The sequence below is a fragment of the Schistocerca piceifrons genome, chromosome 2 (assembly GCF_021461385.2).
Source record: "Schistocerca piceifrons isolate TAMUIC-IGC-003096 chromosome 2, iqSchPice1.1, whole genome shotgun sequence".
NCBI lineage: Eukaryota > Metazoa > Arthropoda > Insecta > Orthoptera > Acrididae > Schistocerca > Schistocerca piceifrons.
This window is the reverse complement of record NC_060139.1, coordinates 1,030,453,724-1,030,470,106: the sequence shown is the minus strand read 5'-3', so window position 1 is coordinate 1,030,470,106 and position 16,383 is coordinate 1,030,453,724. Positions and strand designations below refer to the sequence as shown.

At 42.0% G+C, this 16,383-nt stretch overlaps 1 protein-coding gene across 1 annotated transcript in view; it reads right to left on the bottom strand.

The window, feature by feature from the left end:
* Window positions 1-9,071: 9,071 nt before the first annotated feature.
* Window positions 9,072-16,383, bottom strand: part of LOC124776572 (dehydrogenase/reductase SDR family member 11-like) — a 38,332-nt gene continuing 31,020 nt past the window's right edge. The window contains exons 5-6 of the mRNA XM_047251618.1: window positions 14,910-15,074; window positions 9,072-9,185 (exon numbers count right to left, since the gene is read on the bottom strand). Of these exons, the coding sequence (XP_047107574.1) occupies window positions 9,144-9,185; window positions 14,910-15,074 (207 nt within the window). The 3' untranslated portion in view covers window positions 9,072-9,143. The remainder of the gene's footprint in view (window positions 9,186-14,909; window positions 15,075-16,383) is intronic.

The following is a 16,383-nucleotide window of genomic DNA, read 5'->3' as shown; positions in this document are numbered from 1 at the left end:
TGCTAACAGACAAGCAACACTGCGTGAAATAATCGCTGACATGTGCTGCTAATGGTCTACGGCAGCAGATGACCGACGCGACTGCCTTTGCTAACAGCACGACATCGCCTGCCGCGCCTCTGTTGAACTTGTGGTCATGTCGGATAGACACTAGATGGCTGAAAAACTGTGGCCTTGTCAGGTGATTCCCAATTTCAGTTGGTAAGAGTTAATGGTAGGGTTCGAGTGTGACACAGACCCCTCGAAGCCACGGATCCAAATTGCCAACAAGGCACTGTGCAAGCTGGTGGTGGCTCCATAATGGTGTGGGCTGTGTTTACATGGAATGGACTGGCTTCTCTGGTCCAACTGAAACGATCATTGACTGGAAATAGCTACGGTCGGCTAACTGGAGACAGTTTATAGCCATTCATGGACTTCATGTTTCCAAACAACGATGGAATGTGCCATGTCACTGAGCCACAACTGTTCGCGAGTGCTTTGAAGAACATTCTGGACCATTCGAGAGAATAATTTTGCCACCCAGATCACCCAACATGAATCCCATCGAACCTTTATGGGACATAATCGAGAGGTCAGTTCAGTTAGTGCTCAAAATCCTGCATCAGCTACGCTTTCGCAGTTATGGAAGTCTCTAGAGGCAGCATGGTTCAGTATTTCTGCAGAAGAGTTCCAACCACTCGTTGCGTGTTCCGGCGTAACGACAAGCGCCGGAATGAAGATCAAGAACGATACAGCAGAGAGGGCGGTGAGACGACGTCAGCCAATAGCACGCTGACTATGACGTCACCACGACAGGAGCGGCCTCTACACGAAGAGAATAAAAGCGATGCGCTGCCTAGCCTCGGCCGCACTATAGTTCAATTCTTTTATATTGGCGGTTCGCGCATGCCCGCCCACACGCGGGAGATTGCTGCATTGCCAGTTGCACGCGCCAAGAGAAGCAGCGCCATAGTATAGTATAGTTCGCAAACTTGTGTTTAGGGGGGAGCGCGCAGTTCATGAAGTAAAGCCACCACGGCCGCATTAACCCTTACGCTGCTCCAGAGACGTGCTCCCCGCATTCCGCGCTGTGCGCGATTTTGTCACTGCACTGCTCGCCTGTGCAGACACATTGTGTTCCGACTACTTTGACACACTTATCATTCGATTTCACAAAAACTATTTGGCCCAAAAATTTGACTTTTACACATCTTCTTGACTGATAGCTTCCCCCCACAAAAGACTTAATTTTGTTTCGATGTTCAACGCAGTTATTGTGCAGCATTAGATGTAGTAAACCATTGCACGAAATTTTGAAGAGTTTGCAGAGGTAAAAGTCCATAGCGTGTACTTTCCGTATGGTCGATTTTAGTTGCCACTAGAAATTTGAGAAAATTACATTCAAACGAATAAAATTCATGAAGTAAGACACTTAGATCTTCTCTTTAAATAAATAAAATTTTAAGTACCGAACAATGTTTGAACTCATAATCTTTCGGTTAGCAGCAAAACAGTTTAATCATTAGACTAACGCGGCTAATCATTCAACAGATTACCTGGAAGACTTTAAAATACACTCCTGGAAATGGAAAAAAGAACACATTGACACCGGTGTGTCAGACCCACCATACTTGCTCCGGACACTGCGAGAGGGCTGTACAAGCAATGATCACACGCACCGCACAGCGGACACACCAGGAACCGCGGTGTTGGCCGTCGAATGGCGCTAGCTGCGCAGCATTTGTGTACCGCCGCCGTCAGTGTCAGCCAGTTTGCCGTGGCATACGGAGCTCCATCGCAGTCTTTAACACCGGTGGCATGCCGCGACAGCGTGGACGTGAACCGTATGTGCAGTTGACGGACTTTGAGCGAGGGCGTATAGTGGGCATGCGGGAGGCCGGGTGGACGTACCGCCGAATTGCTCAACACGTGGGGCGTGAGGTCTCCACAGTACATCGATGTTGTCGCCAGTGGTCAGCGGAAGGTGCACGTGCCCGTCGACCTGGGACCGGACCGCAGCGACGCACGGATGCACGCCAAGACCGTAGGATCCTACGCAGTGCCGTAGGGGACCGCACCGCCACTTCCCAGCAAATTAGGGACACTGTTGCTTCTGTGGTATCGGCGAGGACCATTCGCAACCGTCTCCATGAAGCTGGGCTACGGTACCGCACACCGTTAGGCCGTCTTCCGCTCACGCCCCAACATCGTGCAGCCCGCCTCCAGTGGTGTCGCGACAGGCGTGAATGGAGGGACGAATGGAGACGTGTCGTCTTCAGCGATGAGAGTCGCTTCTGCCTTGGTGCCAATGATGGTCGTATGCGTGTTTGGCGCCGTGCAGGTGAGCGCCACAATCAGGACTGCATACGACCGAGGCACACAGGGCCAACACCCGGCATCATGGTGTGAGGAGCGATCTCCTACACTGGCCGTACACCACTGGTGATCGTCGAGGGGACACTAATAGTGCACGGTACATCCAAACCGTCATCGAACCCATCGTTCTACCATTCCTAGACCGGCAAGGGAACTTGCTGTTCCAACAGGACAATGCACGTCCGCATGTATCCCGTGCCACCCAACGTGCTCTAGAAGGTGTAAGTCAACTACCCTGGCCAGCAAGATCTTCGGATCTGTCCCCCATTGAGCATGTTTGGGACTGGATGAAGCGTCGTCTCACGCGGTCTGCACGTCCAGCACGAACGCTGGTCCAACTGAGGCGCCAGGTGGAAATGGAATGGCAAGCCGTTCCACAGGACTACATCCAGCATCTCTACGATCGTCTCCATGGGAGAATAGCAGCCTGCATTGCTGCGAAAGGTGGATATACACTGTACTAGTGCCGACATTGTGCATGCTCTGTTGCCTGTGTCTATGTGCCTGTGGTTCTGTCAGTGTGATCATGTGATGTATCTGACCCCAGGAATGTGTCAATAAAGTTTCCCCTTCCTGGGACAATGAATTCACGGTGTTCTTATTTCAATTTCCAGGAGTGTATAACGCAAATTACCGACAAACACTGTGTGTATGACTATGAATTACTCACGTTTCGTCGAAGTACAATAGGAAATAAACGATGAAACCTCCTGGCAGATTAGGAAGTTTTGGGGAGTGAGTACCAGGTCACCAGCATTGTGAAGCCTAATGCAGGATAGGCTCAGGTGACTTTTAACATAGGGGGGTTATGTAGGGATTTTACTAAAGAGGACCAGGTAGTGATTGTGGGTGGGGCTGGTAATAGTATTGATAGGGATGGGGAGTATGACATAGATGGTGACCTGGAAAAGATAGCCACTCAGACTGGCAACACGAATGTGCATTTCGTGGAACTGTTTCAGCGTCACGATCGGCCTCATCTTAATACAGCCGTCAGGCGTAATAACATGAGACTTGGGGGCGTGCTGATGACAGAAGGCATGAGTCACATTTCAGTGGTGTCGATGGAGTCTATCAGTAGGACGGGTTTCACTAGACATGGCCTGCACCTCAACGGGTATGGGAAGTGGAGGTTGGCAAAACTTATAGGTGACAGCATAGGTGGGGGTGGTGGGACCATTCATGGGAAAATTCCGGTAGTTGTGGGTGTTAGAGCTGTACCTTTTTTAGACTGAAGTCAGCTGATAGGTTTTCCTGCTTAAGGGAAGTCTCTCTAACAAAGAAACCACTTTCTACAAAGCTTGGGTATACGATTAATGAGGGAATTAGTATATTTCATCAAAATATACAAGGTATTAGAGATAAAGTTTGTGAACTGCTTATAGATGTTGAGTCTGAAATTATTGGTATATCTGAACACTTCTTAAATAAGGAGATAATTCAGAGGCTTCCTTTACCAGGATACAGGTTGGCTGGCAGCTTTTCTAGGAGCTCTTTGCGGTGTGGGGGAGTAGCCATGTATGTGAAAAACGGTATCCCATTTGAGTCAATTGATGTTTCAAAGTACTGCACTGAAAAGGTGTTTGAACGTTGTGCAGGTGTGGTTGAATTTAGTGGAGCTAAACTTCTTACTGTTGTTATTTATAGATCCCCAGACTCCGATTTCACAACATTTTTGCTAAAGCTAGAGGAGGTTCTTGGTTCACTTCATAGGAAATACAAAAAGTAAGTTATATGTGGTGACTTCAATATTAATTGTATAAGTGATTGTGCAAGGAAAAGGATGCTGGTAGACCTCCTTAATTCATATAATCTTATGCAAACCGTATTCTTTCCAACGAGAGTGCAAGGGAACAGTAGAACAACCATAGACAATATTTTTGTTCATTCGTCATTATTAGAAGGACATTCTGTTAGCAAAAAGGTGAATGGCCTTTCAGATCATGATGCACAAATTTTAAGTCTAAAAGATTTTTGTGCTGCAACACATGTTAAATATAGTTACCAACTTTTTAGGAAAGCTGATCCAGTTGCTGTACAGACTTCTGTAAACATTATCAAGGAACAAGAGTGGCAAGATGTTTATAGTGCTGATACAGTAGACAATAAATATAATGCTTTCCTCAAGACTTTTCTCGTGCTCTTTGAAAGTTCCTTTCCGTTAGAACGTTCAAAACAGGGTACTAGCACAAACAGGCAGCCTGGGTGGCTGACTAAAGGGATAAGAATATCTTGTAGAACAAAGTGGCAATTATATCAAAACGTTAGAAACAGTCAAAATCTAAATGCAGCAGCCCATTGCAAACAGTATTGCAAGGTGTTTAAAAAAGTTATTAGGAAGGCAAAAAGTATGTGGTATGCAGATAGAATAGCTAAGTCTCAGGATAAAATTAAAACCATATGGTCAGTCGTAAAGGAAGTGGCTGGTCTGCAGAGACAGGTCGAGATTATAGAATCAGTGCGTAGTGGGGATGTCCGTGTTACTGATAAGTCGCATATATGTACAGTACTTAATAATCACTTTCTGAATATAGCAGGTGAACTAATTAGAAACCTAGTCCCAACAGGGAATCATATAGCGCTCTTAGAAAAAAGTGTTCCGAGACTGTTACCTGAAATGCTCCTCCATGATACTGACAAGAGGGAGATTGAGTTAATAATTAAATCTCTAAAGACCAAGAACTCTCATGGATATGACGGGGTATCTAGCAGAATACTGAAGTATTGTTCCACGTATGTTAGCTCAGTACTTAGCCATATCTGTAACTTTTCCTTTAGGAGTGGTCGGTTTCCTGACCGATTAAAGTACTCGGTGGTGAAGCCACTTTATAAAAAGGGAGACAGGGATAATGTTGACAATTATAGACCTATTTCTATGCCATCGGTGTTTGCTAAAGTTATCGAGAAGGTTGTATATACAAGGTTACTGTAGCATTTAAATTCACATAATTTGCTGTCAAATGTACAGTTTGGTTTTAGAAATGGCTTAACAACTGAAAATGCTATAGTCTCTTTTCTCTGTGAGGTTCTGGACGGATTAAATAAAAGGTTGCGAACGTTAGGTGTTTTCTTTGATTTAACGAAGGCTTTTGACTGTGTAGACCACAAAATATTACTGCTTACAATTGGTTCGCCTCCTACTTTAAGAACAGAAAGCAGAAGGTAATCCTCAGCAATATTGAGAGTGGTAATGATGTTCAGTCCCAATGGGGCACTGTTAAATGGGGCGTTCCCCAAGGGTCGGTGCTGGGGCCACTGCTGTTTCTTATTTATATAAATGATATGCCTTCTAGTATTACTGGTGATTCAAAAATATTTCTGTTTGCTGGTGACGCCACCTTGGTAGTGAAGGATCTTGTGTGTAATATTGAAACATTATCAAATAATGTAGTTCATGATATAAGTTCGTGGCTTGTGGAAAATAATTTGATGCTAAATCACAGTAAGACTCAGTTTTTACAGTTTCTAACCCACAATTCAACAAGAACTGACATTTTAATCAGACAGAATGGGCATGTTATAAGCGAGACGGAACAGTTCAAGTTCCTAGGCGTACGGATAGATAGTAAGCTGTTGTGGAAAGCCCATGTTCAGGATCTTGTTCAGAAACTAAATGCCGCTTTATTTACCATTAGAACAGTATCTGAAATAAGTGACATTTCAACACGAAAAGTAGTATACTTCGCATATTTTCATACGCTTATGTCATATGGTATTATTTTTTGGGGTACTTCTTCTGATTCAAAAAGGGTATTTTTGGCTCAAAAACGGGCTGTTCGAGCTATGTATGGTGTAAGTTCGAAAACCTCTTGTCGACCCCTATTCAATAGTCTGGGAATTTTGACATTGCCCTCTCAGTATGTATTTTCTTTAATGTCGTTTGTTGTTAGCAATATTAGCTTATTCCCAAGAGTTAGCAGCTTTCACTCAGTTAATATTAGGCAGAAATCAAATCTGCATGTGGAATGCACTTTCTTGACTCTTGTGCAGAAAGGAGTGCAGTATTCTGCTGCATCCATTTCCAATAAGCTACCACAAGAACTCAAAAATCTTAGCAGTAGCCCAAACACTTTTAAGTCTAAACTGAAGAGTTTCCTCATGGCTCACTCCTTCTATTCTGTCGAGGAGCTCCTGGAAGAGCTAAAAAATTAAGCAAATTCCAGTGTTACATTCTTGATTTTCTTTATTTAAACTAACGACTTGTCGCCTGAATATGTTCTTATATTTCATTTTATCTGTTTCTACAATCGTGTTATAATTTCATGTATTGACTCGTTCCATGACCATGAAGACTTCTCCTAAATGTGGTCCCACGGAACAATAAATAAATAAATAAATAAAAAATAAATAAATTAAAACTGTGTGCCCAACCAAGACTCGAACTCGGGACCTTTGCCTATCGCGAGCAAGTGCTCTACCAACTGAGCTACCGAAGCACGACTCACGCCTGGTACTCACAGTTTTACTTCTGCTAGTACCCCGTCTCCTACCTTCCAAACTTTACAGAAGCTCTCCTGCGAACCTTGCAGAACTAGCACTCCTGAAAGAAAGGATATTGCGGAGACATGGCTTAGCCACAGCCTGGGGGATGTTTCCAGAATGAGATTTTCACTCTGCAGCGGAGTGTGCGCTGATATGAAACTTCCTGGCAGATTAAAACTGTGTGCCCGACTGAGACTCGAACTCGGGACCTTTGCCTATCGCGGGCAAGTACTCTACCATCTGAGCTACCAAAGCACGACTCACGCCCGGTACTCACAGCTTTACTTCTGCCAGTACCTCGTCTCCTACCTTCCAAACTTTACAGAAGCTCTCCTGCAAACCTTGCAGAACTAGCACTCCTGAAAGAAAGGATATTGCGGAGACATGGCTTAGCCACAGCCTGGGGGATGTTTCCAGAATGAGATTTTCACTCTGCAGCGGAGTGGTAGAGCACTTGCCCACGAAAGGCAAAGATCCCGAGTTCGAGTCTCGGTCGGGCACAAAGTTTTAATCTGCCAGGAAGTTTCATATCAGTGCACACTCCGCTGCAGAGTGAAAATCTCATTCTGAAAACATCCCCCAGGCTGTGGCTAAGCCATGTCTCCGCAATATCCTTGTTTTCAAGAGTGCTAGTTCTGCAAGGTTCTCAGGAGAGCTTCTGTAAAGTTTGGAAGGTAGGAGACGAGGTACTGGCAGAAGTAAAGCTGTGAGTACCGGGCGTGAGTCGTGCTTCAGTAGCTCAGATGGTAGAGCACTTGCCCGCGATAGGCAAAGGTCCCGAGTTCGAGTCTCGGTCGGGCACACAGTTTTAATCTGCCAGGAAGTTTCATATCAGCGCACACTCCGCTGCAGAGTGAAAATCTCATTCAGGAAATAAACAATTACCACCAAAAAGCGGTTACTGAGAATGATACAAACACATTTCCTTGCTATCGCCTGAATTAGAAGGCTTATAAATTAACAAAATGTGAAGCAATTGGTATAAAGAATGCTTTTTCCAAACTTTCTTTAAAAGAAAGTCTGCTATCAAGACATTGCTTTTGTTCAATTACTTTATTTACGACTGTACGTTTCTAAAACTGAAGACACTCGTCCGTGCTCTGCACTGCAGTCGAGCTCTGGCAACGTCGTTCTCTGTTCATTGGTTGACTGTGTTTTGTGACGTCAGATGCGCAGAACGAACCTAAACTCGGCCGCCGTCGTAAATGACGCGCACTTTAGCACTAGAAGAGCCGCAGTGATATTAATGATAGCAGTGACTTGTGAACTTGTGCGATTAGCTTGCATGGAAATTGTATATATCAAAGGACATTGATTATTTGCATGTCGCCAACTGCTTGCGACCCATCATGTAGAAACGAAAGTTAAGTAGTGTAAGTTCAATTACTGTAATAAATTCCATTAATATGATTTGCTTGTTTGTTGTCCAGTTATTCGAGAAAACAGCTTCCTAAGCATCCTATAAGAGGCAAGTGGGCAAGATCTCCCATTCATGCCACGTCGAGATTCTGCACTAGGCTGGCCACCATATTAGGAGGTATCCCAGACTTTTGTAACCTCAGTCTATGTGTGTGTAAACAATTTGTGCATTGTGCCTAATTGTGCAGGAGATGTTTCAGCTCAACTAGTAGCCTCATTTTTGCAGCTTCATCAAATATCATCTGCAAAATATTACACCACAGTCATCGTTGTTGATCTAGGATATCACAGGAAATGGATCCAATGATTTTACAAATCGATCGTATTACTTATTTCTCGATGCGCCGCCTCCATCAGTGCGAATGGTATGGGATAAAGGCTTGTGAAATTATTTATAGCCCGTAATTTTTCATTTGCATTCATATATACATCGGAAAACACCTTATAATGTATCAATATTTGGTGTAATTCCACCTTTTGCATATTAGTCAAGCTGTCATCAGCTTACATATTTTCCAAAATATTGTTTTAAACCTCCCCGCAATCTGTTTCTGGACATTTTCTTTTTTATTCTTTTCAGATAAATCTACTGTTGAACCAGCCGTCCAGTATCTTAAATATAAACTTTACCGCAGAGATAGTGAAAGTCCAGTGCATCGAATCGATGCATTGTCTGGAGGAAAGGCTTAGTGGCATGTATCAACTACAGCACTCAAAATTCTCTACTATAAATGAACATTATATTATGTAATATCAGTTAGATTGGTTTATAGATAGTTTGGCTGGGTAGTAAAAAATAATACACACAGACGCACTATTTAACAAGAAACTTTTTATTTCTTAAATATTTCCACTTACACAACAGAAGTCTACCATTGTTGTTCTCATAACTGTTGGCCAGTAGGTATAATAATTATATCGTGCACCTGCAACAGGAATTGAGATATTTAGAGCCTGGAAGTAATTCAGCTTCATATATTTACTTTTACACAGAAAAGATCTTATGGAAGGCACCTCCTCACCTCCAGGATCACTAAGTGTGAATGTAACGATGAAGTCTTTAGTACACGTTTTTGAATAGAGCCCCAATTTTTAAACAACATCTGTTACAGTCAGTTCACCTCCTGATTAGTGGAATGTGCTCAACATTTTTGCTCCCTAGATGCCTTCAAGTAATTGTACGTAACCACAATCCCGCAGCCATAGCAGACCTTCGTCCGTAGAAAATTACTTCCAAACAAGTCATTGGATAAACAAGTAATTGGATAATAAGACATAGTAACAAGCAATAATAGCGTAGGACAGAGGTTGGATGCCCAAGATTTTTGGAAGTCTACTGCAGCTAAATAGAAAAGAGAAATTGATGATTCAGGACAGAAAGAAGGTCAGCATCGGTTGTAGTATCGTCTGTCTTTTTTACTATATTACACATCTAGCTATCACCTGACAAGTGCAGCTACCATCAGTGCTATAAATACAAGTAATACAAGAATCATACATAGAAAGAGCACATTGATCACACGACGTGTCACAGTATACACAATTACAATTCCGTAATTACATACTGTTGTAAATAGTAATATAGATTGGATGTAGTTATAATGACACGTATTCTAACCTAACTCAGGCATGTACAAGCATTAGTCCAACTGAGGCCCCTGTTTACAAATTCACACAGGTAACCTCAGTTTACGACATACTGGACAGCCAAAGCCCTCTATTTACTGGCCGTATGTAAAAGAATGGGTTAAGTTGAAAAAGAATCATACATAAAAATACAAGTGGTTCACACAGTATTTATAATAAAGTTCACTTTTGTCTGGAGGCAAACAGTTCAAAAAGCATAATTACAAGTGTTGCCTTACTCTTAATCACGTATCTTGAAGTGCGTCAGAACATAAGACATTGTTTGCATAAACCATTAGACCAGGATTAACAAGTTGGTGTAAACTTATAATTTACCAGTCTTAACTTAATCGCATAGCCTATATGTAAATCACAATGGCCACTGTACATGTAAGAAGACACTAGGTGATGAAATTTTGAAAACGGTGTCTTAGATGCACAGCGCATGTGGCGTACAGTTAAATGTTAATAAGATGTTTATAAATCAGTTTCAAGTAACATAGATGGCATACACTGATGTTAAAAACTATATTGCAATAAATGCTGGAAACGCAGCCAGCATTTTTGGTCATACCCCTTGTACTCTTTTGGTATACTGACAGAATGTCACTATTTGGGAATGAATCCGCCAGGTAGATTGCGTCCCTCCAGTGTCTTTACCACGCCTTCTACCCTGTTTCAAAATTTCATCACATAATGTCTCCATATATGTACAGTGGAGTTTATGATTTACATTTAGACTATGCAGTTAAATTAATAATGGTCAACTATAATTTTACGGCGACTTTTTAATTAAATTGTTAGTCCAGTGTTCTATGGAAACAAAGCTTAATATTCCTATGTACTTCCAGATAACTGATTAAGTACAAGGTAACACTTGTCGCAATGATTGTTGAATTGATATGTCTCCAAACAAAATTGTATTTTATTATAATTGTTGTCTGAATTCACAGTATTTTTGTGTATATAAAAAAATCCTTTTACATATGAGCTATATGATTGCTCATATGATGCTTACGTTGAATGGGTGGTTTATAGCACACCCTTTGATTGTTGCCAGTCTGTTTGTAGCATACTGAAATTTTCCGTCTGATGCACCTCCATAATTACCTTTTATTCGGACTTCCACTAACGAACAAAACCGCTTTAACGAGGATCGGATCGGTCGCCTAAGGTGAAGCAATGTCAAACGCAGCAGGTTCCACAAAAGACCGGGATTTAAATTAGCTTTTTTAGAATGTTAAGAGCTACAGATGCAGGCAGGCCTATGAATTTCGCTATATTGTAACACAATACGCTTTTTCTTCTGCTCTAGTTTCCATATGGCAGCAATGTTATCTTGTAGGGCCATCTTTTTTAGGACCGATGGAAAGGATCAGTAGGAACGGGGAGTACTGTCCAAGATGAAAGAACCCTCTAAAACTCCATGAAGCGTCAGAATGTGGTACATGGAAGTGTGCAGTCTTCACTGTCTAAGACCACGTCGAAAAATAAAATCACACTGGAAAAAAAAAATTTGCTACCCCCAGGAGACATCTCTCTAGTACCGTACGATACCACCTGTAGTCTGGATAATGGCCTCGCTTCGGCAAAAAAGGGAGTCTAGGTATGCCAAACATAGCTGATACCACTCTTTGCTGATGATACACTGCTGCTTGTGAAGATGTTGATTGTTACTTTCTACCCGCTTTTCCAAATACTCCAAGACATGCTGACCGCTGTTCGTCTGTGACTAAGATTGGAATTTGCAACTCAGTACCACAACTGGACTCCACCATGTGGCGACAGGTGGCCTTTTCAGATGAATCGCGTTTTATGCTCCATCGGACAGACGGCTGTTGGCCTGTACGAGCCTGCAAAAATCGTCAGGAGGGAGCGTCATGGCCTAAGAAATGTTTTCCTGTTCACACTTGTACAAGTGAAAGTTGTTCTGGTCATAGTTCAGCCTAGTTAGTTAGCTGTCGTTCAGACTCTCTAAATTAGTGGACGATGATTTGCAGGGAGGCCGCGCGCTTGTACAAGTGTGAGAGAGCGTTCAAAGCGTCTTAAGGCCGCTCGCTTCGTGAAGGACAGGACGAGGAAAGAAAATACACTGCCGGAAAAAAATTGGTACATGTGGAAGATCCGACGACGGCATATGCCACGTGGGGGACAGAGGATATACTGATAACGGTTTCAACATAGTCTGCCAACAAATAGCGTAGCGGTATAGCTACCACAGCCCCGGCTGTGGCTATCCTTTAAGGATACAAGATACTTACAAGTATAAATGTTGGAAAAATCGATATTTTTATGACTTTATTAAATTGTACAGTCTTTCCTGATTACACTGATATACACCGTATAGGCCTTCATGTATGCCACCACGCTCCCCTTTATTTCTGTTACAGAAACCAGTACTATTTCGAAAAGAACTGTGAACTTTCTGTTTCCAGCAATTATACGTACGATACGTTGCATATGTTGGTAACATTGCACATTTTAGTGTCTTTATACGATTATCTTTGCTAGTATTTACTTTTGTTTCAGTGAACCAGTGTGTTCACGTGTTACTGAAGGTTTGTTGCCCAAGTGCTACATACATTTGTGGAAGTACATATCCTTTAGTGTGCAATAAATACGAACTACGCCACGCATCAAGAAATACAACAAAAAGAAATTCCGTGGTAATCAGTTCACAAACAAAGCAAGCAACACTGTTGAAAGTAACCTACGTATCAGTTCTTCATGGAAGAAACTCCCACACGGCACGCCTCCTGGTGATTCCAATTTTTGTGTTAACAATCACGCTGTTTGTAGTGGATTTGTTGTTGTTGATGTGAGCATCTTACCTTCTTTGTCAAAGGAAGGGACAAATTTTAACAATGTGATGGTGAAGGCTGTCTGGAAATAACTGAACAACAAAGTAGCAGGAAGGGTTTAACATCAAAATTAGTTGTTCTGTGTAGATCCTGCAATAAATCTACGTCGAAAATGACTTCGAACATTGTGCATAGTTCATATGATGTGAACCTGAAGTTAGTGTATGCAATGCGTGCAACTGGAAAAGGAAAAAAGGCTGCTCAAACGTTTTGTGGTTTGATGGACCTTCCTCCTCCACCCATTAGGTTCAGCAAGAATATAAAATAATTTTAGGTGCCTTGACTGTTGGTCCAAATCGTCTATGAAAGCAGCAGTAGTAGAAACAGTAAACATTAGTGCTGTTGCACTTGATGGGGCATGGCAACGTCGAGGACATCGTTCCTTGAATGGTGTTGTGAGTGCTAATTCTCTGGAGAATGGAAAAGCTGTTGGAGTGCTTATCTAAGTACTGCCACACCTGCCATGGTCACACTTAAGGACAGTTCTAAGAATTATGATGGCTACAGTGGAGGTATGGAGTGTGATAGAGTTCTGAAAATATTTCAGAGATCGATGCCCGTTTATAGATTATATGAAGTACCTAGGCGATGGGGACTTTACAGCTTTCAATAAAATTAATGAGTTCAATGTTTATGATAATACCTTGGTAACAAAACTGGACATGTGTAAAAGAGGATGGATGCTACATTGAGGAAGCTACGAAGAAAAATTAAAGGAAAGTTACTATCTGATGTGAAAATCTCTGTCTGGCCGAGACAGATTGACAGAAACTGAAATAGACCTCCTTCAGAGTTATTATGGATTGGCCATTAGACGAACTGCACCTCTGAATGATGGTACAGCAATGAGAAAGCTGTATGGGCCACCTACTTTCATAAGTTTTCCACAGATGACCACCATATTCACGGACTGTGCCCTAAAGAAGCAGATTCTTGGCGTGTTTACCAAAAAGCAAAAGAAAGTGGTCAAATGTACCATTCTCTTCCTGAGTCTGTTATGAATGGAATAAAACCAATTTTTAGAGACCTGAGTGACTCTGTCTTGCTTAGTAAATGTCTTGATGGGGCCACTCAGAATACAAATGAAAGTTTCATCCATTGCATACGGGAAAGATTACCGTTTCAATAATGAAGTGATAGGAAGGTTGGAAGTCCTGAGAAATTTAGGCATAAAATGTAGCTCTAATATGGAAGATCAATTACTTGCATGTGGCAGACAAAGAGTGCATAAAGCTGAAAAATTCGCCGTTCAAGTTTTCCAAAAAAGCAAGAACTGCTAAAAGGAATGCCAAGAGGAAGCTTGAAGACGAAGAAATGCTTCAGGAATGTTCAGAGGCACAGTTTAATTGGACTCAAATCTTCATTTGCAGTTTCCTGCAAGTTGTATTTTTCGGAATTCAGGTACAAATATTTCCTAAAGTTTATAATGCATTGCTCTAATTTTTTCTGTAACTTTAAATAGTTCATACTTATGTAGTAGAATTAAGCCTTATTGCAGAAGCAACTAAATTATAAAAAAAGTAACATTTTATTAGGAAAAAAATTATAAAAATTAAAATGTAAGATGCGATATTCTTTTATCCTTGTAATATACGTAATAGTTGAAATTAAATGGGTCTAGTATCTCAGCCATCATGTTATGCATATCTGGTAAAAATTTGGTCACCTTCAAATGTATGACATTGGATTAAATGGTACCTCAATTTGAGGAAGCATTTTGGAAAACAATTTGCATTAATTTCTTGCTAACTTTTTAAGTAACCCTAAATAGGTTCAAAAATATTCAAAATACTTCTAATTTGTTTAGAAAGTGTGCTGCATTACCTGATATCAACAAAAAATCTGTACATTATAAACAGTGCCTGATAGAAATAGGTGTTGATTTTTACATAATATTGAGCCGGAAAAGAACGCTGTATCCCTAGTAGGGAATGGTCACACACAGCGAGAAGGCTCAGTGTGGTGCAGACGTATGTATCAAGCAGTAAAACTCCTGTATTAATTTGAACGAATAGTTTCGAAACACACTCAATAAACATCTTATTACCTAGAGCACTGCGAAAATATGGATGAAATCTTGAATTACGTTGTGGTGAAAGTACCAGTCCACATGGCATGTACACAAATTTGCGATCTACCGATTCTATACTGCATGACACGCACCTGTACACGAGGATGCTGAGACAACATGTAAACAACGGCTTCTGCTAAGTCTTCTGGTTGCAGGGCAGGCTGCTGCTTCAAGTTGCCAAAAAACTCATTTCCTTCTGGAGGAGCAGCCGCTATGTTTGCAGCTCCCTCGGTCCACACTAGTCCTGGAGAAACCTCCTGCAAGAAAATATATTGCACTCAAAAGTAAGTATCGTAACAGAAATTACATTTTGAAAATCTAAATTCTCTTTCTCTCTGTCTGTCTGTCTGTCTCTCTCTCTCTCTCCCTCCCCCATCTTGTCCTCACATGCATGCATACATGCTCATGGCTTATATACAGACACATTAACACCACAGATTAACTCATCAGTACACTGACAATTTAAAAATATTAAGGTAAATGTCCATCAACTATCAGCGAGTGTAATTACTAGTGTGCACATGAAAGATAATGTAGATGAAAAATTTTCTGTATTTATGCTTTATCCTTACATACGAGGGCAGTTCAATAAGTAATGCAACACATTTTTTTTCTGGAACAGGGGTTGTTTTATTCAGCATTGAAATACACCAGGTTATTCCCCAATCTTTTAGCTACACAACACTATTTTTCAACATAATCTCTATTCAATGCTACGGCCTTACGCCACCTTGAAATGAGGGCCTGTATGCCTGCACGGTACCATTCCACTGGTCGATGTCGGAGCCAACGTCGTACTGCATCAATAACTTCTTCATCAGCCGCGTAGTGCCTCCCACGGATTGCGTCCTTCATTGGGCCAAATATATGGAAATGCGACGGTGCGAGATCGGGGCTGTAGGGTGCATGAGGAAGAACAGTCCACTGAAGTTTTGTGAGCTCCTCTCGGGTGCGAAGACTTGTGTGAGGTCTTGCGTTGTCATGAAGAAGGAGAAGTTCGTTCAGATTTTTGTGCCTACAAAGACGCTGAAGTCGTTTCTTCAATTTCTGAAGAGTAGCACAATACACTTCAGAGTTGATCGTTTGACCATGGGGAAGGACATCGAACAGAATAACCCCGTCAGCATCCCAGAAGACTGTAACCATGACTTTACCGACTGAGGGTATGGCTTTAAACTTTTTCTTGGTAGGGGAGTGGGTGTGCCGCCACTCCATTGATTGCCGTTTTGTTTCAGGTTCGAAGTGATGAACCGATGTTTCATCGCCTGCAACAATCTTTGACAAGAAATTGTCACCCTCAGCCACATGACGAGCAAGCAATTCCGCACAGATGGTTCTCCTTTGCTCTTTATGGTGTTCGGTTAGACAACGAGGGACCCAGCGGGAACAAACCTTTGAATATCCCAACTGGTGAACAATTGCAACAGCACTACCAACAGAGATGTCAAGTTGAGCACTGAGTTGTTTGATGGTGATCCGTCGATCATCTCGAACGAGTGTGTTCGCACGCTCCGCCATTGCAGGAGTCACAGCTGTGCACGGCCGGCCCGCACGCGGGAGATCAGA